The following is a 25010-nucleotide window of genomic DNA, read 5'->3' as shown; positions in this document are numbered from 1 at the left end:
CATTCGAGCTAGATCATGGTCCCGAGCAATTTAGTGGGAACCTACAAAATAAAAATGTTTTAAATGAATACAATTTGGGATAAACATTTTCAACGCCGCCTTTGTCCTTAACATGCTTGTGTGAGTGTATCCTGGGAAACGGCGTCGTCGTCTGACGGACGCTTTTCGGATGAACTCCACCCCAAAATGAACGTAAACAAACCACCTCATCTTGCTTGCACGACGCCTGGCACCAACACATGGATGGATCCAACCAAAAGCAGCCTGGCGATGGCGATGGTCGACCAGCGACGCGACGACGTTCCCAAAATGTAAACAACATTTTCCTCCTGCCCTGATGCACTTATTCAACTCTGACAGTTCTTATCAGCCATTCAAAACAAATGCGTGAGCAGAAAAATTGAAGAAATATAACAAATAGTGGATTAACTACAGTATCGAAGAAGTAGCTCGGTTCTGTTACGTGTTGTGGAGAGGCAGTGGTTGTTGGAAAAATCAGAAAAAGGAAAGTGTGTTGCAGACGCAGACTAGTCGGGTTATTGTGGCCCCGTTTTTTGTTTATCCATTCGGAAAAAAACTGCGTAAAATGTAAGTTTTCTTGTTTTAATGGCTACGCATTCGATTTTGTATGTTGGGGTTTAGTTGTTTTCAGCTTCTTCGATAAGACGGTGCCAGGGCTTGGGAAAACTTGAGCGCATTCGCGGGGCTTCCGGACTACTTCCTGCTGCGTGTATGTTGAAATGTGAACTCTGCGGCCGCGATGGGATTCAAAAGTGGAGTGGAGCGGAATTCTTCCTTCCGGAGTAGTCGCTTGCAGCAGGATGAAAACGATGATGATGGCGACAGTGGGGATCGAGAGTTCCTAGGGCTTTCGACGACGATTGCCTTGCAGCGGTTGCACGATGACATCGAAACGGTACTGGTGGCATACGAGGAACGATATGCACGGCGAGGGTAAGTTGGATTAACGGGCAGCTTGTTTGAACTAGACTCAGTTCCTTTTATCTTCTGTTGTAGATGGTTCCTGAAGCTTAAGACGCCCTTCGTTGGAAACCTTACAAGTGCCTTCAGCTGGTTCTCCTTGCTGGCCACGGTTATCATCGTATCGGCTTTTTTCGTCATTGGCCATATCTTTTCGGCTGCTTTCGTTCTGGCTCTGGTAACTGTTACCACGGTGATAATTGTTCGGGAAAGCAATTTGAGGCAGACAGAAATCTTCCGGAAGGTGCGCAGCGTTCTGTCAGAGATAAAATCTGGCACAGCTCTGTGCAGCGAGTGGACTTCCAACAATTATCCGCACCTGTGCAGTCCGCTGTCCCCTTGTGTAACCCTGCAGTGGACGTATCGTGATGGCAAAATTGTCAATCTTCCCTGGGCGTTGCTCGTTCGAGGGGACTTCATAGTTATGAGACCAGGTCAGGTGTCACCGGGAACTTGTTCGGAGCACGGTGGAAAGCGATCTTTCAAATGTGGAGAAACCTATGGTCTTACCGAAGCACTCGATCCCCCGAAAAAACCTACCGCACGACCTCCGATGCCGGACCTCACCTGCATCATCGAAGTTACACCGTACCTGGATAATCTGAAAACTACCCTCGATAACTTCCTGAAGCGGCCACCAACTATCATCAACCAGCAAAGACATCTACTCATAACCAAATGTATCCATCAGTGGGGCTTCCTGGTGGTTCTTTTCTTTACCCTAACCGTTGGAATTCTACGATATCTAGGCTTCTACTTCAACGGTAAAGTACCCACAAACTGGAAAAACGTGTTCATCCTAAATCCCTCCTCTGCCCTTCTTCCCATCCTTCCTCTCATTTTCCCCCTCCTCTGGATCACCATCAACATGTGGGGCACGGCCCGGCTGGAGACGCTGCTCGCCATCCCGCAAGCCATTATGCGAGCCGAGGCACAAAAGTCCTTCCAGGAGGATCTGGACACACCGACCGGGGACCTGGACCACGTAAAGCTACCGCGCCGCATGGTCGCGTACTACTGGTGGCAACTGTTCCTGGGCCGAAGCGAGCTGCTCAGCCGTAGCGCCAACGTCGTTCAGGTGCTCGGAACTATTACGGTAAGCTTGACAAGAGTCATCTTTAAATTAACCTGAACATTCATCGAAATTTCGTCTGAGCTAAAATCAATTTGATCCAACATTAAACAAAATCTCAATCCCAAGATTGAATTTGACTAAATCTGTAATTCTGTATATCAAAACTATATCTAAAACTGTAATCTGAATATGAAATTTAAATTTGAATCTGTAATCTGATTGAGCAATCTGAAATCTGAATCTAAAATCTGAATCTGAAATCTGAAATCTAAATCTGAAATCTGAATCTGGAATCTGAATCTGATGTCTGAATCCGAATTTGACATCTGAACCTGAAATCTGAATCTGATATCTGAATCGCAATTCTCAATCAGACATCTTAATTTATTATCATAATCTGAAATCTGAATTTTCGTCTTGAATCGGAATATTAAATATGGATTCGAATTTTTATTATTTTTAGGCTCTCTGCTGCGTCGATAAAAAGGGCATCTTATCGTGGCCGAATCCAACGGCGGAGAAAGTCTTTTTCCTTCGAAACGGCTCCAACGACGAAAACCACAACTCGGAACACTCGGAACAAAGTAGTCTCAACTCACAGGTTTGTATCTGGAATAACATTGGCCTTACAAAAACAGCTGAATTCGGAAAGGGGTGTCGTCAATTGAATTGACGTTTCAATTTGTTTTTAAAAGTTTTTTTCAAGGAAAATTTTAATATCGAAAGAACAATTAACGACACTCCTTTTCCACCGCCCTTTGCTTAAAATTTAACAATCGATAACTTTTTAAGAGAATGGTAGACCCCTTATTGGCTCATCCGTATAAAATTAATAATAACTTTTTTTCTAAATTCCCCCTGAAATTCAATTTTAAATCAAAATATTTGCTTGTTTGATAGTTAAATGCTTTGCCTCTAATGACTTTCGACCCGCTCCTGGTAAGAAAAAAGTACGCCACCAACGATAATCATCTGTCACTTTTCCAGTGCTGCCAGGAACACTACCACCCACTCTCGCATATAATCGAGCTGGTACTGCCGTTAATCTTACCTTCCCACACTTTATTCTTTAGCAGTTTTATATGTTACTTACTTCTAATAATCATACCTGCACTTGACGCTTTAGCAGTAGCTGAATGATTTGGCTAGTTCAACAATTAGACCTTACGTTTAGCGCACAATTTAGCTGAGAAGTTTGATTTCCGATTTTCTGCCTACAGTCGAGCGAACTTCGTTTTTCCTTATCTGCATGCACGCTGATACCAAAATTATAAAAAATTGACCCTCAATAATTCTATCCACGTTCCAATCTTTCAGAACTCAACGAAAGAAGGAGCCGGAGCAATCGCGGAAGTGCTGGACCTTACCCACGATCAACACAGTCCGTTCAAGCTGGAATTCGACGACCACGACTACAAGAATTACCTGAACTCGCTGAAACCTTTGGGTAATAACTTCTAATGAAATCCTTCACCGAAAAATGACATTGATTGAACACCACCTCCCTCGACAGGTTTGGCGATTCTGGTCAACACTTGCTGCCCGCTGACCCAGGCCCACTACGCCCGGTTCTGCGGCCACGTGACAGCAGTGGCCATGCTGGACAAGGACCTGGTCCCGGTGACCAACCGGTATGCGATAGTAGAGTCGAGTTTGAATAGCTTTATGCATGGGTATGTACTAGGCATACCAAGTTGGTTTCTAATTTGGTGTTTGCTATTTGTATCTTTTTATCTGACCACCATTACATTCATTATTAGTTCGTATTATTTCCCGCTCCTCCCCGTCCTCACATTATATTATCATTTGCGACTGAATTTTCTTCGCGATTCGCTCCCTCCACTAAATTAAAATCTACACTAAACGAGATTGTTGCAATGGTCTAGCACCGTTTTGCACCAATCTGTGGTCTAATTTGTTTTCTTAACCGCTTTGAAGCAGCTATTGAACAAACCACCACTTAATCTATTAAGCTTGGAATATTTACAATCAGGTAAAACAATTTTTTCTTAGTTATAATTTTTGTTTCTTGGAACAATCTATTTAGGCAAACCATCTTTGAACGTTTCGATTGGTTAAGGGCCAAAATTTTGTTTCCCATTTCCGGTAGTTATGTATCTTTTATCCACCACCGTTTCTTTGTTGTGAGTAGTAGCTAGCGATAATCTGTGTAATCATCATTTGTTTTTGATTTTAACATTTGTAGCTAAACAACGGACGACTCCGAACTTTGTGTTCCTAAGTGTTGTTAAATGGTTGGAATAATGACTGCGTGTGTTCGATGGCCACTTTCGGTAATTAGATTGCAGAAAGTTTAAAAATGTCACCACTGCATTTTACAGAATTTCGTTATCTAAATCAATTGAATCTGACTGAATTCTCTTTAGACGTAAGTGATTATTCTGCGCGTCGAGTGACGTGACTAGTCGAATCTCACTTTTGTTTTCCTGACTCCGTAGGAAAAGATTGAGGAAAGAAAAGCAGGTTTTTTTTTCAAGGGAGTTGAACAACCAGGGTCATTCTTCCCTAGATGGAAGAAAGGCAGGTTCAGATGAGCTCCCTAGACTGATCGCAGCTCATTCGAACTAACATAAAGCAAAAAAAATTAAATTGTAGGATTTCTACCGACATTTTTGGGAAAGTTCCAGGCAAAGAATCCAACCTAAAAGGTATTCAAAATATTCGAAACAACATGTACATTACCGTGAAGGACCCAATGGCCGCGCATTTAAGCAATGATGAATGTTCTCTGTGCCGTACAAAAATCGTTTTTTGTGCGATTCCGAAAAGAAAAGCACTGACACGTAGTAAAACTTACGTTCTTTAAGGGAAAAATTTAAAAGTGAGAGATTTTTCATTGTAACGTCACAAAAAACGCGAATTTGTAAAAAGTGTTTGTGCACCAATGGCCGCGCACGCTTATGATGCTTGTTCCAATCGCCGCTCACAAGTGTACCAATGGCCGCGCACTTCTTAATTTGGTTTAAACAGTGAATAAGATATCCAAACAGTTAAAAATGCTGTTTACATGGCTCTCAGGCTCATTGCGATTATTCTCAGGTAAGGATTTTCAAGATTCACACATCAAATACTGATTTGTCGTCATTGTTTTGTGATACTAGTCTAGTGCAAAATTAGTATGAGGCGCCATTTTTACAAAGCATTATTTTGCCGGTAGATATATTGGAACAATGTTTTCGGTCCCGATTTCGGTGAATCATCACAAATTCGGCGAGCTGTCTGAAAATCCACGAGGAAACTGACCAACTAAAACGTAAACAGATCCGAATTGCTATCTAACCTCAAATTTCCAACACTTTGTAGCAATTTTTATTAGATACTCCTTTCTTCAGACACTGTTTCAAAAAAATGTGTTTTTTCAGCCGGTTTTATGAAGGAAAATATTGATTGGAAAACATGCCTGTGAATCTTATATAACCTCTGTGAAATTCCGAAGAAGTTCTCTAAGATTAACTGCTTATAAATACTAGAATACTTTCCGTGCGCGGCAATAGAAACATTCAAAAATCAAGTGTACCAATGGCCGTGCACAACAATATTGTCATTTTTTCCGCAACAGAACCTTCAAACTGTTCACTTTTCTTCACAATTGATTCGTTATACAGCCACAAATAACTTACGTTCGAAAATTTTTGCCAAGGTGCTCGAACTAAACACAAAAAACTGAATTTCAAAAAGGGCCCCGTTTATGCTCACTTGCTAAGGACAACAGAAAAAATGGCATCCGACAAAAACGATGTTTGTTTTTATTATTTCCTGACCTCAAAAAGCAGAATGAATTTATTTCTAGTATGGCAAGTGAAAGATACCTAGCGGAGGTATCCGAAAATGCGAAACATAGAAATTTTCGTAGTTGAGTTTTGGAGAAAATAAAGATTAAAGTTGGAAGTGCGCGGCCATTGGTACTGCGCGGCCATTGGTGCTTTCACGGTATGTAGGTTTTGTAGGTTTTAGCCTCAAACATAGGTTGATGACCGTTATGATTTGTTATTCGTTTTATTGAGAGCCTCAGCAGGCAGCACTTACGGCGTGGAAAGAAAAGACAACAATCCAAACTTTTTCTGTACAGAGAAAACCCTCCGCGTTTTACTTTCACCTGCTAAGCGTGTGTTGCTCACTGCAATGTATTCAGCAGCTCTTCCTGTAGTGGCTTCTCCTCTTTGATATACATCAGACCAAATTGTAGAGATGAGATGAAGGATATGCAGAAAATAAATAAGATTTAATAAAAAATAAAATAATAGTTGTATTCGGAATAAATAAAACAAAATAAATTTCTATCGCAACGTTTGTTATTTTGGCAACACAAGGAAAAACAAATAAAACAAAGTCAGTCATTGACCTATTCTTGTGTGTGATAGACGTGTCTGAGTGAATCTCTGAGTTGAGATTCATAAGAATCTTCAACACGAAGATCCTCTTTAGGTTTCGCTCGACGACCATCTTCTGGCTTGCTCGACGACAATCTGCCTTCAGTTCGCTTGACGAAAACCTTCCGTCGACAGTTTGTAGCCCTTTCTCACTGCTCGACGCTCTTCACAGCAACTCGACGACTCTCCATTCGATTTATGGCTCGACCAACTTCCATCGGGTACTAAAGGGTGTCCACGATGAAATCGCCACACACAAAATTGATTCGCAAAATTCGAGTTTTCATCAGATTGCCATCAAATTGAAAAATAACTATTAAACTTTATTTTACCATTTTACTCGTACCGTGAAGGACCCAATGGCCGCGCATTTAAGCAATGATGAATGTTCTCTGTGCCATACAAAAATCGTTTTTTGTGCGATTCCGAAAAGAAAAGCACTGACACGTAGTAAAACTTACGTTCTTTTAGGGAAAAATTTAAAAGTGAGAGATTTTTCATTGTAACGTCACAAAAAACGCGAATTTGTAAAAAGTGTTTGTGTACCAATGGCCGCGCACGCTTATGATGCTTGTTCCAATCGCCGCTCACAAGTGTACCAATGGCCGCGCACTTCTTAATTTGGTTTTAACAGTGAATAAGGTATCCAAACAGTTAAAAATGCTGTTTACATGGCTCTCAGGCTCATCGCGATTATTCTCAGGTAAGGATTTTCAAGATTCACACATCAAATACTGATTTGTCGTCATTGTTTTGTGATACTAGTCTAGTGCAAAATTAGTATGAGGCGCCATTTTTACAAACCATTATTTTGCCGGAAGATATATTGGAACAATGTTTTCGGTCCCGATTTCGATGAATCATCACAAATTCGGCGAGCTGTCTGAAAATTCACGAAGAAACTGACGAATTTAAACGTAAACAGATCCGAGTTGCTATCTAACCTCAAATTTCCAACACTTTGTAGCAATTTTTATTAGATAATCGTTTCTTCTGACACTGTTTCAAAAAAATGTGTTTTTTTCAGCCGGTTTTATGAAGGAAAATATTGATTGGAAAACTTGCCTGTGAATCTTAAATAACCTTTGTGAAATTCCGAAGAAGTTCACTAAGATTAACTGCTTATAAATACTAGAATACTTTCCGTGCGCGGCAATAGAAACATTCAAAAATCAAGTGTACCAATGGCCGTGCACAACAATATTGTCATTTTTTCCGCAACAGAACCTTCAAACTGTTCACTTTTCTTCACAATTGATTCGTTATATAGCCACAAATAACTTACGTTCGAAAATTTTTGCCAAGGTGCTCGAACTAAACACAAAAAACTTAATTTTAAAAAGGGACCCGTTTAGCTCACTTGCTAAGGACAACAGAAAAAATGGCATCCGACAAAAACGATGTTTGTTTTTATTGTTTCCTGACCTCAAAAAGCAGAATAAATTTATTTCTAGTATGACAAGTGAAAGATACCTAGCGGAGGTATCCGAAAATGCGAAACATAGAAATTTTCGTTGTTGAATTTCGGAGAAAATAAAGATTTAAGTTGAAAGTGCGCGGCCATTGGTACTGCGCGGCCATTGGTGCTTTCACGGTACTTTATTTACAGTCCATACGCAAATGGCCTTAACGCCGGCCATAAGATTCTGCACAACCTGTGGATCAACCTTTTTTTGCATGTGAATTCTTACTTTCTCCAGCTCCTCGACTGTCTTCACCTTCTTAGGTCGTTTAAGAAGGTGCTGCTCCATAATCGTCCAGTACTTCTCGATGGGGCGGAGTTCCGGAGTGTTTGGAGAGTTGAACATTTTAGGCACGAAATTGACCTTATTGTCCACATACCACTTTAGCACGTCCTTGGAGTAGTGGCATTAGGCCAAATCCGGCCAGAAGATTGTTGGGACGTTGTGGGCCTTCAGGAGAGGAAGCAACCACTTCTGGAGGCACTCTTTCATGTCCGTTCATCGTGTCCTGGGTCATGAAAGGTGCACTCCGCTTCCCGCACGTGCAGATAGCTTGCGAAACCAGGAATTTATTCGCAAATTTGGACATCTTCTGATTGCGGACATGCTCCGGAACGCTGAACTTATCCTTGGCCGTGAAAAACAGGTTGCCGGGGATCTAATTGAAGTCGGACTTCACATATGTTTCGTCGTCCATGATGCAGCATTCAACTTTCGTCAGCATGTTAAGGTACAACTTCCTGGCACGGGTTTTGACGGACTTGTTCTGCTTCTCGTCGCGATTAGGGTCCATTTGTACCTAGAACGTTCGAAACCCAGCCTTAGTTTTGGCCTTCTGAACAAAACTTCGGCTTAGGTGTAGCTTCTTAGCCACATCCCGACGGAGGCGCTCGGGTTTCGGTTGAAGGCCTCAACTACGCGGTTTTGATTGTACGGAATACTTTTTCCCTCACTTTTGGACTTCCGATCGGTGGTCAATCGTTCTTTGAACCGCTTAATCACTCTCGACAGCGTGGAATTTGCGATTCCCAACGTTTTAGCGATAGAACAATCCGAGAGATCTTTGTTCTCGTGATGAATGTGCAAGATTTTATCACGAACGAGCTGTTCTTTCGACTCCATTTCCGCGAGCTTTGATCACAGGACTTTAAAATGCACTATGAACTAAATCCACCCAAATTTTCAATTAAATTCTACCCAACGGTTAAAAAGAGCAATTTCATAGTGTGGCCATTTCATCATGCTCACCCTTTATGCTCGACACCTTCAAACGGATTCCCGGTTCAATGTCTCCAAATGGAATCCCGACTCGATGCCTTTAAATGTATTCCCAGTTCGACTCCACCAAACGGATTCCAAGCACAACCACTTGGCTTGATCACCAAAAGAGCTTCCGAAAGATTCCAGGTCATCATTCTGACGGATTCCACTCCTCCTGTACAAAAACGCCAATATAGTAAAAACATTAAATAGTTCATATAGACGACCTCTGATCCTGAATTTAATACCTAGAATCGATTGCCCGTCTCTCAAAACACTCATGAGCATATTATTGAATCAACAAGATCACTCCTCTTGTGAGTTGAGATCCGAACCCTCTTCATAAAGACTCAGGGTTTAACACACAAACCCCTCCTCTTGAAGTTTCGATATCTGACCATACTACTTGTTGCCTGCCGTGTGTCGATCGAAAGCTGCTAATCCTTGACAAAACGATTCGGATGATTCCCGACGAAGCCGACATCCTACACCTACCCAAATAAATCGCCCGGCGTCGAGAGCCAGTTTTCTCCGCGGGTATTTCCCAAACTATGGAATGATCTTTTCCCGACGACCTCCACTGCGAATAAGGTAGTGAAGGTCGTTGGAAAAGGCTCACATGCGTTCTCAAGGGACATCCTTCGACGGCTCCTCCTGAAGATGGCTCTACTCCTCTTCAACGCACGCACCGGAACACGATCTCGCCCCTGTTGCAACTCGATGACCTTCCATGGTACCAGTTCGACGACCTCCACCGGGATCTGGTACAACGACCTCCACCGTAATCTGGCCCGACGATCTTCAGTGGCTTCCGGTCCAACGAATTTTCATGTCTCTGGTCTCGGCCCTCTTCCTGCGGCTCGAAACTTCTCTATCCCCTACCCAGCTCGATGATCTCACTTGGCTTTCCAGTCCGGCGACCTTCCATGACACCGGCTTGACAACCTTCCGTGGTACCCCGCTCGTAAGTCCTCCAGTGGCTCCTGGCCCGACGATCACCACCTGTTTCCAGACCTGACGACGTTTCATGATACCGGCTTGCCAACCTTCTATGGCTTTCGGTACGACGACGTACTAATGAATCTAGCCCAACGACTGCTCCCTTGTCTCAGCCCGGTGACCTTACATGGCACCGGTCCGAAGACCTCTCAGTGTCTCCGGTCCAACGACTTTGTTGGTTCCGGCTCGACGCTCTTATTTTGGCTCGACTTTTCACCAACGGCACTGGCTCCCTACTCGCCGACCTTCCAAGGATCCAACCAATCGGGAAGCCATGTGGTGGACAGGTGCCATGGAAGGTCGCATGACACCTGTCCGACGACCTCCTCTTGGCTTCCCGTTTCGATGATCTTCCAGTTGGCTCCTGGTCCGACAACCTTCCACGATCTCCGGCTCGCCGAGCTTCATATGGCTACGCACCGACGACCTTCCAGTGGCTCTGGTTCCTGCCTCGATGACCTCCCAATGGTTCCTGGTTCGTTGTCCTTCCGGGCTTCGGCTCGTTGTCATTGCATCGGCGTTGGCACTCCTTGCCACTGTATATTCCGCTTCTTCTCCTTTCCGCTAGTGCTGGGCCCATAACCTGTTGTAGGAAGCACTTTGGGCAGTGAAAAGAAGAGACTTGTTCTGCTTGGAGGTGTAACTTATAAAACTTTATTTTCTATCTTAACATCTTATTTATAATAAAACCATTCCGTTGGTTTATCCATAATGTGTATGTTGTTATTTGTCACATCGATTACTACGATGAGACAAATTTCAACAAATGGTATACCAGAGGCTTCAATCGGATGACCTACGAGTGTTTCAACAGATTCCCGGATCAACGATCTTCCAAAAAGTCGCAGACCTAACAGTGGTTTCCCGGTCCGACGACCTTCCGATGGCACCCTTTCTGACTTAAACATCTTCTCCGGCCTAACGACTGTCGGTATCTAATGGCACCGGGTCCAGAGACTTGTCAATGACACCGGATTTGGTTTGAAGGTTTTCTCTGGCCCAACGACTTCCCGGTGGTTCTGACTCGACAGCCTTCTGGTGGCTCCCGGTCCGACGACCTACTATTGGTTTCCCGCCTCGACGACCTTTTAATAGCTCTTGGATTTGCCAGTGTCCCCCGATCTGACGATCTTCTAATAGCACCTGGTCAGACTTGAAAAAAAATTCCGGCTTAATGACTGTCCAGTGGCTTCAGCTTGAGACTTTAGAGTGCCCACTGGTCCGTTTTAAGTGGCTTCCCATTTCGAGAACATCCATCTGGTTTTGGTCCGATTACATTCCAATGGCACCTGATCCTGATTGAAGATCAAATCAGTCCCAACGAGGTTGCAGTTTTTCCTGGCCAGACGACCTAAACCCATCTCCAATCCAATCCAGTGGAAAAATGAGTCCTGTTATTCGTTATGGTTAATACTGGCAATATTTTAGTAGGAAGAGTTATCATCCTTCTGGACCAACAAGTCAATGTATAGTCCGTATCAGCAATGTACTGTGTTTTGTTTTTCAGAATCATTCAAATCTGCAAAATATTTTCCACCGTTTCGATATCTTCCAGTCTAAGGTGAAGGAGTGCGTCTATCACTCGTTGTAAGGTATTGGGTTACGTCTTGAGTCCGAACGGTAGTCGAGTATATTCGGAAGCCGCAAAAACTGTACTCTGGAGAAGACATTCACTCAAACAATCGTATGATTTGAAGCAGATAAAGGACTGTGTTACGGTGTTGAGTAGTGTAGATCCTTGAAATTTGATATTTGCTGAATAAAGGTTCCCAAGGAGAATAGCTGTGTTTTAGGATAATATGATATGACATTTATGATTGAGCATATAAAGCTTTATAAATCTATTTTATGGAGCTATCGGGTTGCCACCATTGTGTCTCTAGTATTCTGTAAACCTGAGTTGTTATAATATTAATTGTAGCCCTACAATCTGAGTTGAAAATCTTTGTTTGAATTATTGATAAATTATTGCAGCAGAGTGTAAGCTAATTTATTATTTCATTAGTTTTTTTTATTTTCTTATTGGACATTTACTATTTATGTCTTCAGCTAAAATCAAAAGTTTGATGTCTCTTTGAATGTTTGTCTTAACTTATTTTGTATTTAGTGTATTTGCATTTCCTAACACATATTCAAAATATGACGCAAACAGTCTGAAACACTACCATATTTTATAAAAACTATGCACAATATTTTTCTGTTCAGTATTTTAATCTTAATGTGAGAAGTGTTTGTTAAAAGATCAAGGTTTCTGACCTTCGTCTATATTAAAACTGTGTTTTGTTAACTCAGGAACGTTATTCATCGATGATTAACATTAGAACATGCAAAGCAATTTTCAAAACAAAAGTTCAATCAAACGATTGAATCTATAGAGTGAGTTGTGAACTGAATTCACTCTTGAGTAATAAATCGAACTTCAAAAAATCATCACATCCACCATCCCTCCAATACCGACCCCATTAAGGTATGTTCTAACTAGCTTCTTCTGATTGCTCCGACTGCAAATGGTACATCTGTAACTAAACAACCCAGACGCTGCTTGTGCGAACTGGCTCGGCAGATCGGCTTTACACCGCGGGCCCGGGACATCTTCTCCCTGGAGGGCCAGATCTCCAGCTATCGACATTTGGTAGGTCTTTGGACAACTTATTTCCGGATCACCTATGCTAACTTGTTACATTTTTACAGCAACCGGACGTCGTTCGGCGGGACATCAAGTTCGCCCGGTCGCTGCAGCTGGCGGCCAAGGTTAAGGTACCGTTTCCGCACTCGCTGTCGGTGGTGATGCGCGAAACTCCGGGCGGATCGTTGCAGCTGTTGACCCAGGGGACGGCTGATATTGTACTCGATAGCTGCGACGACTACTGGGACGGGCGGGATCTTCATCCGCTGACCGAGAAGGAACGCAAGAGGGCCCAGGATTTCTACCAGCGGAGTGCGCTGACGGCTTACTGTACGGCTTTTGCGTATAGGCCTTTGCGGCACGGTATTACAGGGTCTTTGTCCGGGGGAACAGAGGAAGATGTGGCGTATTTGGAGCTGCCGGCCGAGAGTAAGAATCGAAAAGAGTTCTACAATAGGGATCATATGAGTGAATTCGAGAATGGTGGGGCTCCGTTGACGCATCACTCGATCAGCACCGATTCGCTCCTGTTCAGTGAGAACAAGGACGAGGATATCTCGGATGTGGATGGGTGTTTTGAAATGATGCGGCACCAGGTGTTCATTGGAATGATAACGATGCAGTACCAGGCTCAGACGGATATCGTACAGTTGATCGAGCGGTTAGATCGGGCCTGTATTCGGTTTGTGCACTTTAGTAAGGAGAATGAGCTACGATCCAGGGTGTTTTCGGAAAAGATGGGACTGGAATCCGGTTGGAATTGCCACATTTCGCTCCTGAGTGACAGTGATAGTGGAGTTCCGACTCCCACGAAAAACCTAGAGTTTAAGATCCATCCGTCTGGGTCCAACGGCCATAATCCGAATGTGGAGGAAGAAAACGAACTAAACAAGCTGTTGCCAAATATGGATGGATCTAAGGCGCTAAGCTCTTCGGCTCCAGGAGCGATCTCCAATCCGGACTCCAGTCTTCTGGATCCGCAAGGTGCTGTTGAACATATCAAAACTCCATCAATGGACCACTACAATGGTAACTTTGAGCTGCGGGATTTAAAACACCATCATAACCATCACCACCGAAGAGCTTCACAAGATTCGGCCTTGGACTGTGCTGCCAATGATGAAAACTGTCGATCGTTGAGCTGTCTGACAGACAGTACCGAACAAAGTGCACCGATCAACTTCGACATGTCCAATCGTGCCAAACTTCCTCGCGGAATAGAGAACATTCGACCACACCTAGAAAACGTTGATAACGTGCCATTGCTAGTTTCGCTATTTACCGATTGCTCTGCCGAAGCCACTCGGGAGATGCTCAAAATTATGCAACAATACGGAGAAATTGTCGTATGTTTAGGTTCCTCGGCATCCAACTCTAATTCGGAAATATTTCTGCAGGGTGACTGTTCGATTGCGATCGAACCTCTATACCCACAAGTCTGCCAAGATTACCCGGCATACAATGAGTCGAATATCTACAATAACAAAGGCAAAAACAAACAGGCCTCTCGCAACAAAAACTTCTTATCAATCCCGGAAAAAGTTGTAACTATCTCGCCAGTCTACCTCAGCCGAATGTTGAACTCGATCTCCTGCTCAATCTCTACCTGTCGGGACGATCCCATCTCGATTGTTGCAGTCATTGAGCTGTCACGCCGCTTCATACAGGGTCTCTGGAGCTGCCTTCAATTCTGGGCCTGCTGTGCCGTATCGTTAGCCGTCATGAACACCATCACCGCCATCCTGTCTCTTCCACCCATGGTCATCCCGCATCATATCCTCTACCTTATGTGCTTCGCTGTTCCACTCATCTCCCTGTCTCTGCTCCGTATTGAGGCAGATCCAGCAATCATGAAAAGAGCTACTGGCAAGAAGACAACGTCTCTCGATTCCCGGCTGGTCATTTTCGTGTTCTGGTGCTATGGCATAAAATTTGCCCTCGTGGTCCTGTTCATGGTAGTCTCGTACTGTTCCTTCCTGTCCCATCCGATCGAAATCTTCTCCGACGACGAGGAGGATGTACCGGAAAATTTCGTCAAAGACCTGTCCGTCGCCCGCAGCTTCATCCTGCTGGGAATCGTCATTCACTTTGTCATCATTTCGTCTTCCTTTGTGCATCGAGACTACAGCAGCTTCAAGAAGAGTCCCTTCAGTAACCTGGCCTGGGTATCGGTTACGGCCGGGCTGCTGCTGTTCCACACGCTCACGATTGTCGTTCATATCGTGACCGACGACTACTACTGGCAGGAAATGGACCGAGTTTGGCCCATCGTGCTGTTCCTGCTGTTCACAGCGGTGGTAACGTTCACGTTGACCGAGTTCTTCAAATGGGAGGAAATTAAGTAAGTAAAACCTTAAACTAGCTTGATACCTATTAGTATCTTTATAATCAGTTTACTTATTTCAATATTTACTCTCTTCCAGGGTCAACAATCGATACTATCGGCGGGCTCGGTTGGATTTCGGAACCAAGCTCGGTATGAACTCTCCATTCTAAACCAACCACTATCCAACCAGCTGGTACTTAGCGGTAACCAACTGTATTCAACTAAGGCACACGTAACCGTAACTTAAAGGAAACTGTCAACTAAAGTAGCAACTGCTAAAGAACGTAAGACAACACCGAAAACCGATAAAAGACTTGTCAAAAAGGAAACTGCAAACAATTAGGTGTAGTAGCTGTTCAATTCAAACTAATATCAAGTACTTACACACAAGCGTACGCGGAAATCGAGAATGGAAATACCAATTTACAGCGATAGTCGCTATATATCAATACGTGGTTGTTTATTTAGATAAACTATAGCAGCAAATAGTGTTGTAAGATCTATTGTTTTTATTTATACAATCATCTTTGTATAGAGAAGCACCGAGTTTACCGAAGAGAGAGGATCGATTTTTAAAGTGTTTATATTCGTAACTATATATTTACAGAGTTTTCTTCCCTTACGAGAAAGCGTGATTTTGTGTGTTCAGTTTACAAATCCGGAATGAAACTTTGCTTATCTCAATCATTTTCTGTCCGCGATCTATTCGAAGCCAGTGAATCGAGCACTAAAATTGTCGTTAGAACGCCTTTTGGTTCCAATAAAAACTATATATTTAATGTAACCTATGGGAAAGTGTTCTTACTTCCGTTTTTTTGTTTTGATTTTTTTGTTGGGATTTTTGTTTCGATTTATACCAGGAACTCCTTAAAAAGAAAATAAAAAACGCTCTAGATTTTATCCAATTTATCTCTTTTACTTTTAGGTGGATTGATCAAAAACCTTTAAACATCCCAATTACGTTTACAATCTAACGTTTAACCCAATTCATCAAATGGCCAGAATGTAAATGTCCAATACCTTGTGTAGGACGCTAGTTACGGGATGTTGACGTTGAAGTTTCCAGGAACATTATTGATGGGTATTTAGTAAGTATTAGGGTATTTAGGCAATACCTTCTTTGGATAAGAAAGGAAGTGTGCACCGAAGCTATAAACATGCAGGAAGCATCGCAGGTCCATAATGCTGAGCTGCTGTCGAAAATGATGACAGATGACCATTAGACCGAGTCGATTTGGGGTCATTTTTGAATTTCTCAAACCCTGGGGTCTAAAAAGCTTCGACGTGGTCCAAAACTCATCCATGATTTTTTGTAGAATTTTTAAGTAACGTTTACATGAGTAAATTTGAACTTTTAGGTTTGTATGGGAAAATTGAATGTTTTGTACTGAAAAATCAACATCACTTTTGTTTATTATGTGGAACCGAGCCAGCTAGTGGTTTTTGTCCCAATTTATAAAATTTTCCGCTGAACAACTTAGTCAAAGACCGTAACCTCGTATCTTATTAGACAAAAAAGTTATTCGGTGTCGAATGTCTTTTCGCATTGATAAACTCAATTGACATCCCTGCAGGGTGGCTAGCGAGGTATTGCATGACTACTTTTCAAGCAATACTTCGCGAGGCTCCAGTCAATTGAATTTATTGTTTTTCTATGCCAAAAGACATAAACCTGTTAAACAGCTAATAACGTTTTTGCCTGATAAGATACGAAGTTACGGTCTTGGACAAAGTTGTTCAGCGGAAAATTTCCTTTAGGAATTTTAGAAACAAAAGTGGTGTTGATTTTTCAGTACAAAATATTCAATTTTGCCATACAAACTTAAAAGTTCAAATTTACTCATGAAAACCTTACTTAAAAATTCTACAATAAATCATGGATGAGTTTTGGACGAAGTCGAAGCTTTTTAGACCCCAGGGTTTGAGAAATTCAAAAATGACCCCAAATCGACTCAGTCTAATGACCATACCCAGAAGGAATACACCGAAGTGGTGGCAACGACCGGCTTACTGGAAGACCTCAGAAATTGCTGACATTCGTACTAGCTGCCTAAAAGCCAGACAACGAGCTCAACGCGTGAGTAACGAAGACGATAGAGAAACGAGAGGTGCCGTTTACCGAGCAACCAGGGTGGCACCTAAGCGAGCTATTAAAACAAGCAAAGATAACTGCAAAGATGATAAGTCAAGACTATAGAGTTGCACTGGTGAGATTCGGTGGCCCAAGGTCGCAGGTCGCAGACCGAAAAGTGTCCGGGAAAACTGAAAGAGATCGTTTCACATCTTTTCCCGCAGCATGGCCTGACGCAGTGGCCACTTACCCCGTACGACGCGGGTGCCCACGACATCGAGCCAGTAACTATCGCTATCGCTAAGAAACTTGCGGTGAATAAGGCTCCTGGTCCGGACGAAATCAAAATGCAGTGTCTCGACGAGGCATCTTTTCTCAATTCGTGTAAAACGGCGAAGTTGGTGCTACTACCGAAACCTGGGAAACCCCTAGGGCATCCATCATTGTACAGACCCATTTGTCTGCTGGACACCCTTGGTAAGCTACTGGAGGGGATGATATTCAACAGACTTATTATCTACACAGAAGGCGAAAGTAGACTGTCTGACAGACAGTTCAGTTTTCGGAAAGGGAGATCTACGGTGGACGCCATCCGAATGGTGACAGAGTACGCGGAGGGCGCTTATAAAAAGAAGCGGACAAGCGTTCGTCACTGCACCATTGTGACGATCGACGTTAAGAATGCCTTCAACAATGCCAGCTGTGAAGCTATTGCCAAAGCGCTTCACAGGATGCGTGTTTCCATTCCATTCCGCACATGGAGATTACTGTTGGAGGACACACGACACCTTCGAAACACCAGCTGAAATATCTTGGAGTAATGGTCGTCAATCGCTTAAGGTTTGGTGCGCATGTCAAATACTGTTGTGAAAGTGCATCGAAAGTCATAGATTGATTGGCCTGGATTATGCCGAACTGTTATGGTCCAAAGATTAGCAAGAGTCGTCTCCTTGCGAGCGTAGCACTGTCGAAACTACGAAACGGAGGAGCGGCCTGGAGCTCCGCCATAGAGGTAGAGCTCATCAGATCCAAGTCACGGAGCATACATCGACTGATAGCCATACGAGTTTCCTGTGCATACAGAATCATATCAGCAGATGTAGCTTTTGTCATCGCAGGCATGATCCCCATCGACATTACTCTGTTGGAGGATATGGAGTGTTACGAAGCAAGAGCAGTTAGAGTAGTGCGTAAAGTTCAATGAGCAGCGTCAATGCTCAAGTGGCAGGAGCAATGGGACGCATCGAACAACGCAAGATGGACGCATAGGCTAATCCAGCGACTTTCAGATTGGGTAAATCGGAAGGATGGAGAGGTCAACTTCTACCTGACGCAGTTCGTTTCAGGTCATGGGTGCTTAAAGCAATACCTTCATCGGTTTAAGCTTATCAACTCGCCTTATTGCCCGGAATGCGTAGATACGGAGGAATCGGCAGAACATGCTACCTTTGTCTGCCTCAGGTTTATTTCAAGGCGTCAACAATTTCAAAATTTGAACGCTGGAAATGTTGTGAGTGAAATGTGTCGCGATGAACAGCCGTGGCGTACAACAGTCGATGAAATCTCGCAAATCATGCGCGATCTAATAAGAATCAGGAAAGATGATAAACGGAGAGAGCGAGATAGTCAACCAAACTTGACAAACTAATAGAAGAAGGTCTTGGGCCTCGTATGACACCACAATTCAAAAGCAACACGATCTTAGGGTGCGGTATAACCATAATCAGGACTCATACGTGTGGTGGGACTCTCTCACCTACTCAGCTACGATCTTTACTGCAGCAAAAGGAAGCGGAGATCCCATTCGGGGTGATCGTGACTGGATTTTAGCTTGGTTGTTGCTCAATCGGCGATGCCATGGTAGTTAGAAATTCTACGGGAGTGGATGCTGTGACGGGCGCGAGATACTTTGAAAAAGTTACCTAACCGACACACGATTCGGGGTTTTCGGTACCAGTCTGAAGTTGCCGAAAACGGAAAAGAAGAAGGAGGAAAAAGAAGAAATAGGATAAAGGAGAAAGACCAAATATGAGAAAGAGGAAAAGGAAAAGGGTGAGATGTAAAAGTACATACATGAACACAGTCTACCCCTTGATGTAGTATCATATGGTGAATTCAACGGGCACATCTGGCACACAAAGCCCAAGGTGGTTTTAGTGGGCCGAACCCACTCACGGCAGTAAACACCCGGCTGTTTTGAAGTCAAATTTCAATCTTGTAAAAAAAAAGTAAAAGCAAGAGGCACATCAGGCATACGCAGCCCAAAGTGGTTTTAGGGGGAGGAAGCCACTCATTTTATTGAAACACCTTAATGTTATGGCTTGTGAAGTCAAATTTCCATTTCATAAAAAAGCCTCATAAAACCGAATGCCATAGTGCCTGAGAAATAAGTGCCATTAAAAATTTTTAAAGAGTTTATGGAATTATTAGAGACAAGCTTTCAACAATAACTGTAGCAACCACTACCTCAACAGATTCATCCAGTATCAGGCTGTCAAAGACAACATTTGTTCAGCAGTTTTTAGCGAAATCCCTACGCCGTGGGAAGAAGGCATAATCATACCAAGTCCCAAACCCCATCAGGACCTTCACCTTATTAACAACTACCATCCTATCACCCTCTTGGACTGTGCAGGGAAGATTCTTGAACGCCTGGTTAAACGTCGTCTAGTCTTCTTTCTCGAGCCCAACAACTTCCTCGACACAAGACAGTTTGGCTTTCGCCATGGATGTTCCACTGACGACCACCTCACCACATTTGAAAATCTTGTTGCCGGCACCATTGATAACAGCCAACATGTGGAGTGCTTATGTTTGGACCCTTCTAAGGCCTTCTACTGGGTGTCCTGTCATAAAATTTTGTCCAGGTTAAAACAACGGGGTGTTCTGGGCAGAATGGGATATTTCTTTTGCAGCTTCCTGACTGAACGTAAAACTAGAGTCTTCATCGATGGCAAGCTATCATCCTCCCACATCATAGCAAATGGTGTGCCCCAAGGCTCTATCTTGGCCCCAACGTTGTTTCTTATTGGGATGCAATCACTCTTTGACGCAGTTCCAGAGGACGTCAATGTACCTATGGTCGAGCGTACCGAAAACTACTCACAAAAGTATCAAGCATCTATCCCTGAAATATCATTTCGCCCTGAACCTAGACATTGCAAATTCAATGCTCTTGTCCCAAAAGTAGATCTCAGCTTGCTTTCTGCGGTACGAGCCGGAGGAGGCTCTACTGTTTCTCTGGCCAACTATCATCAGCTTGTCAACCGAAAATACAAAACCATACCCAAGTTCTTCATCGATGGTTCCAAGTTCACTGATTGCCAGGTTGGATGTGGCATATTCAGCAATGTGGCCCTCGCTCTACCATCCAAATGCTCGGTTTCCAGCTTTCGCCATCCTAAAAGCAGCCCAAGGCCTCTGCCCATCTTTCGACGCAGTCATCTTCTCCGATTCTGCAAGAGTGCTGAGAGCTGTCCAGGCAGCCAACACACTCATGGATCATTGCCCTTTCCAACATTGCAGCTGCGAGGAATATAACATTGTGCTGCATTCCTGGTCACTCCAAGATTCCCAAGATTCAAGAGCTTTCAACAGTAGTCAACTAGAACCCCCCAGTATGCCCAACCCTCTCTCAGATGGCTCCCACTGGCTTTAAAACCACCTGCTCCTCTCTTTGAACAATATAACTTAGAACAAGCTTAGGAAGCTCGAAAATTGCACCTATGCATGCAAAGACCGGACCAGAGAGGCTGAATTAACGGATTTGCACACTTCAATGGATTTACGAATCTTTATATGAAATCTACTAGTTTGCATCTTCTGCAACGGAATTTCACAAAAAAACGTATTGGGGGTAAGAAATACAAAGTCTCAGAGTAAACGAAACTTTGAACATATTGGATTTCACTGAGCCAATTAAATCCCTACCATTTTCCAATAAAACGATATAAAGATCGATATTGTAAATCCTCAAATCTAGGGGAATTTCGGATACAGATTCGAACCATTGAAAATACTCCCTTAAGTTCATCAAACGAGTGATTCTGAATATATTCTCTGGGTGTATAAACATGGATTACACGTAATGATGGGCCGAGTAGTGCGGCGAAAGCTTTCCGCACTTCGGCGATACACAATTCGTCACAATAGAACAAAGATACCTACAGATACATGTCACTTCAAGCACGCTTGGGTGACAATAAATAGTTTGAAATCATCATCTTTCTTTTTTTTGTTGCTTCCCAAAAACACTTCTTCCATGAATACACAATATCTATGCTTGAAATTCACAATATTTTTTTGTCAACAATTAATAAATCCATCTGAAATCAATAAATAGAACTTTTGGGGGGACTAATAGAGTTAGTACTTCTGACCTTACAATTTAAATCTTTCAGTACTCAGAGTAATCAGTGCTGCGTTTCCAATCTCTGTCTTGTCACAAGCCAATCATTGAAGCCAAGCGAGGACATCAAACAGAGACAATAGTGGCCGTCGATGTTAGTCAAATGGGTTAGTGTTTTTATAATGATAAAGGTCACAAACATGAAGCCCACGTTTGAATGTTGAAACCAGTTCGCGCAAAATCCTCTTTTAAACCGTTCCCAATACCAGCTGTTGCTCATTGTTCACCTTGAAGATGTTGGACAGCTCGTCCAGTAGCGATTCGTAACGGAAGGCCACCCGGATGTCGGGCACATTCGTGCGGGTGATATCGTTTCCGGCCACACCCTCCCGGGTGTAGTTCGGTCCCAGCCAGTGCTGTTTCATCTTGTGCGGGAAGCCACTCATCAGGACACTGTTCCGTGCCAGCTCGCACATGTCGCAGGAGCTCAGCTTCCAGACCTGAGCCGCAATGCTGTACTCCTCCATCAGGGGTTCCTTTTGTTGGGGTAAACATTATGTTTGAAGGGTATTTAGATTTCGATTGTCGGAAAACTTACCTTGGTGTAGTGGAATTGAAGGGGATCATCCGTGGACAGCGATACGCAGAGACCCCGAGCCAAGTACTCTGGGAATGGATTACGGTCATAGTTCAGGAACAGTGAGTTGTTGGACAGCGGAGACATTGCGATTCCTGACAAGAAGAAATCAAATTTTTGAAGGTTACTACGCAAACAAAACCTTTGGAATTCTAGCGAATGCCGTTTGGTTTAGGAAACGACCCGAAAGCTTACCAATTTGTGCGAGATAATACAAATACTGCAGCACCGGAACCTTCCGCAACAACAGCCCATGGGAAATGTTCTCCGCCATCATGTATCCACAGACTAAATGCTGCACCGGACCGGCTTCGCCGCAGTGAGGCCTCAACACAAACGTATTCATGCCACGCTCCGACCGGAAGTGATTCAGAACCGTCATGTTGGCGTACATGTAGTAGATGTAGTACGCATATGGAGGATTCTCATCTTCGCACCACTGATCCGGCGTTAGCACGTCCCCGTCGAAGAGTGGATTCTCCGGCTTCGACTCGTCGTCCACCGAATCGAACCCGATCACGTACTGGAGGAATTTGTGCAGCTCCGGATGTTTGCTCGGGTTGTTGGTCGCTTCGAACAGTGGCTTGAAAACGTTGTCCAGGATCTGCTGGAACGAGGTCATCAGCTTGTTGGTCTTGAAGATGTCACTGGAAAATGAAAGACGATTTTAAAACTATTGATCTTAACTACTTATTCTGGGAACTTACTAGAGTCGGGGAATTTGAATCAGCCAGCGGATGTTATTCGAGTACACGTCCCCATCGATGGCCCATTTTGCCAGCTTGAACCACTCATCCGCCGATTTACCGTAGATCGAAAGTCTGAGTTCAGCATTCTGGTACTTGCTTTCCTCAAAATCACTGGCGACTTCTTTGATTATATTTGCAAAATATTTTCCATTCAGATAGTTGTCCGTCTTCAAGAACACCTCCCTCAACCGGGACTCCCCAATCGGATTGTACTTGGCATTGAACTTATCGAACCGATGGAACGTATTTCGGTCAGCGTGGACATCCAACATGTCCACCGTTAAGTCATACGTCGTCAGATTCATCGACTGGAACACCTGGGACAAGGTCATTTGCTGCCCCTTAGTAACGGTAACCACTTCATCGGCACTATTCTTTAGGGTTTTCTTGATGAACCGCAACAGATGTTTTTGGTTCATACAGCTGGCGGCATGGATGTGGGTGTCCACCTTGCGGATGTTGTAGAAATCACGGTGCGGAACTGCCTTCTGCGATGCCAGCTCCCTCAGTTCGTTCAGCAATACATGCAGCTGAAATTTAGAGTACAGATAGCTCAAGCGGCGATAGCAGAACGATTTAAGTGGTCCATCGGCGATCATCGAGCACATCATTTGCATGTCCTGCACGAAGTCCGCCAGTTTGGTGTACGCGAAAGGCAGCTGGTCCTTGCAGTCGGCGTCCTTGTACACCTCGAATACGCCGTTGTTGGAGCGGATCGTGTAGTTGCAATCCTCCGGGAACTCGATCAACCAGGGTGATTCCGTTGTTTGCGGAGGGTTTACTGGATGGTCTGGAAGGGAAAGGCGTCGTTTGAAAATTGTTTTTAACTTTGAGCTGGTATAAGTGTGAGAAACTTCAAATCAATGACTTGTGAGTAACGACGTATTGATTTAGTATACATGGATGTGTAACCTGTTATTGATAGACACACAAACAAAGCTCTATTTAAAGTTGTTGGGAATGAACTAATTTTTGGTTGAAACAACATAGAGATGGATCACTAATAGATTTGTGTTTTGATGACGGGTTGTCAGAGCTTGTATGCCTGCTCTACATGAACGCTAAATTTCAGCAAATATCCAAAAATTTGACGAGAATACAGGATTATATTCAACTGTCTGTGTGACACCACCTAAGGACCTATTCCGCTGTATGAGAATCGGTTGAGTACGTTCTACCAGCAATTGGCATATGAGGTCAATACGTCCTTCATTAAGCAGCATGGTTAGTGAACCAAGTTAGTCCTGTTGAAGAAAGCTACCTAAAAGGAAAGGGGCGCGCAATGGAGAGAATCTGAAAGTGAGCTTTGCTGGCTGAAAACTCAGCTCAGTTTCTGAAGGTCGCATCATGCCTGAACAGAAAAGCACCAACAGGTTTTTGAAAGGCATGAGGGAATGCTTGGATACCTACGGGATGCACTGTTTCGATTAGTCCAGTCAATCCGGGACGAGACCTTACGATTTTCCCATATGTTTGGATAACGTGCCGCTATTAAGCCTACCCCTTTCTTGATGTCTGAAACGTGCAAAAAATCAAAAGGACCCGCCGGCAAGGAAAAATTAAACAGAGATTCTATCTAACCACGTCGCAAGCTACGCATACATCAAAATGCAAGGGAGAGAAACTGTCGGAACGTTTCAGTGGAGTCTTAGGCCGATGACATAGTGTACGCGAACGGGAACGTGAAGCGAACTGCGGGGGACCCGGTTCTCATTTACTTACCAAGGAAATCGCTTTGAGCTAACATACTGAATGCGGCGAAGTAGATGCCAATTTGTTTCGCCGCTCGAATTCGCTCTCACTATGTCATCAACCTTAGTGTTGGGTAGTGAAAAATGTGAGTAGCTATCTTAAAAACCATTCGCTTAATCGAAAAGCTTTCTTTGAAGGATCAAAGGTTAATTCGTGAAATTAAATTTGAATAAATGTTCATAAAATTACTTATTAGTTGGACGTAATAAATACTTCAAATAACTTTTAGTGTCTTACATCAGTCGGCGCACAATTTTCACAGTCCTACTGTATAGGCTATTTTTTCCCCACTAGTCTAATCAATATTGTTGGTAATTGCATCTGAACTGAGA

The 25010-nt window shown here is 43.5% G+C and overlaps 2 protein-coding genes across 14 annotated transcripts in view; one reads left to right on the top strand and one right to left on the bottom strand.

The window, feature by feature from the left end:
• The first annotated feature begins 252 nt into the window (after nucleotides 1-252).
• LOC129753245 (transmembrane protein 94) lies at nucleotides 253-15905 on the top strand. Of its 3 annotated transcripts, none has more exons than XM_055749044.1 (10): nucleotides 253-588; nucleotides 643-954; nucleotides 1018-2077; nucleotides 2520-2657; nucleotides 3044-3088; nucleotides 3374-3503; nucleotides 3570-3729; nucleotides 12705-12801; nucleotides 12861-15136; nucleotides 15219-15905. In XM_055749044.1, exons 2-10 carry the CDS (start codon nucleotides 761-763, stop codon nucleotides 15289-15291), a joined length of 4173 nt encoding a protein of 1390 aa, XP_055605019.1. In that variant the 5' UTR covers nucleotides 253-588; nucleotides 643-760; the 3' UTR covers nucleotides 15292-15905. The 3 variants fall into 3 exon arrangements, with proteins under 3 accessions (XP_055605019.1, XP_055605027.1, XP_055605034.1); XM_055749052.1 differs by having other exon boundaries at nucleotides 254-588; nucleotides 3570-3687; XM_055749059.1 differs by lacking the exon at nucleotides 3044-3088 and having other exon boundaries at nucleotides 254-588.
• Nucleotides 15906-21215: 5310 nt separating this feature from the next.
• Nucleotides 21216-25010, bottom strand: part of LOC129739406 (AMP deaminase 2) — an 87333-nt gene continuing 83538 nt past the window's right edge. For 10 of the 11 annotated variants that reach the window (XM_055730852.1, XM_055730843.1, XM_055730847.1 and 7 more), the window contains 4 exons: nucleotides 22885-23716; nucleotides 22373-22824; nucleotides 22139-22272; nucleotides 21216-22076 (listed from right to left, as the gene is read on the bottom strand). In XM_055730852.1, the coding sequence (XP_055586827.1) occupies nucleotides 21789-22076; nucleotides 22139-22272; nucleotides 22373-22824; nucleotides 22885-23716 (1706 nt within the window). In that variant the 3' untranslated portion in view covers nucleotides 21216-21788. The remainder of the gene's footprint in view (nucleotides 22077-22138; nucleotides 22273-22372; nucleotides 22825-22884; nucleotides 23717-25010) is intronic. The other variant, XM_055730851.1, reaches the window with a different exon arrangement.

Source organism: Uranotaenia lowii, chromosome 1 (genome assembly GCF_029784155.1).
Source record: "Uranotaenia lowii strain MFRU-FL chromosome 1, ASM2978415v1, whole genome shotgun sequence".
Lineage (NCBI taxonomy): Eukaryota > Metazoa > Arthropoda > Insecta > Diptera > Culicidae > Uranotaenia > Uranotaenia lowii.
The sequence above is the reverse complement of the archived record's forward strand: the minus strand, read 5'-3'. Positions and strand labels throughout refer to the sequence as shown.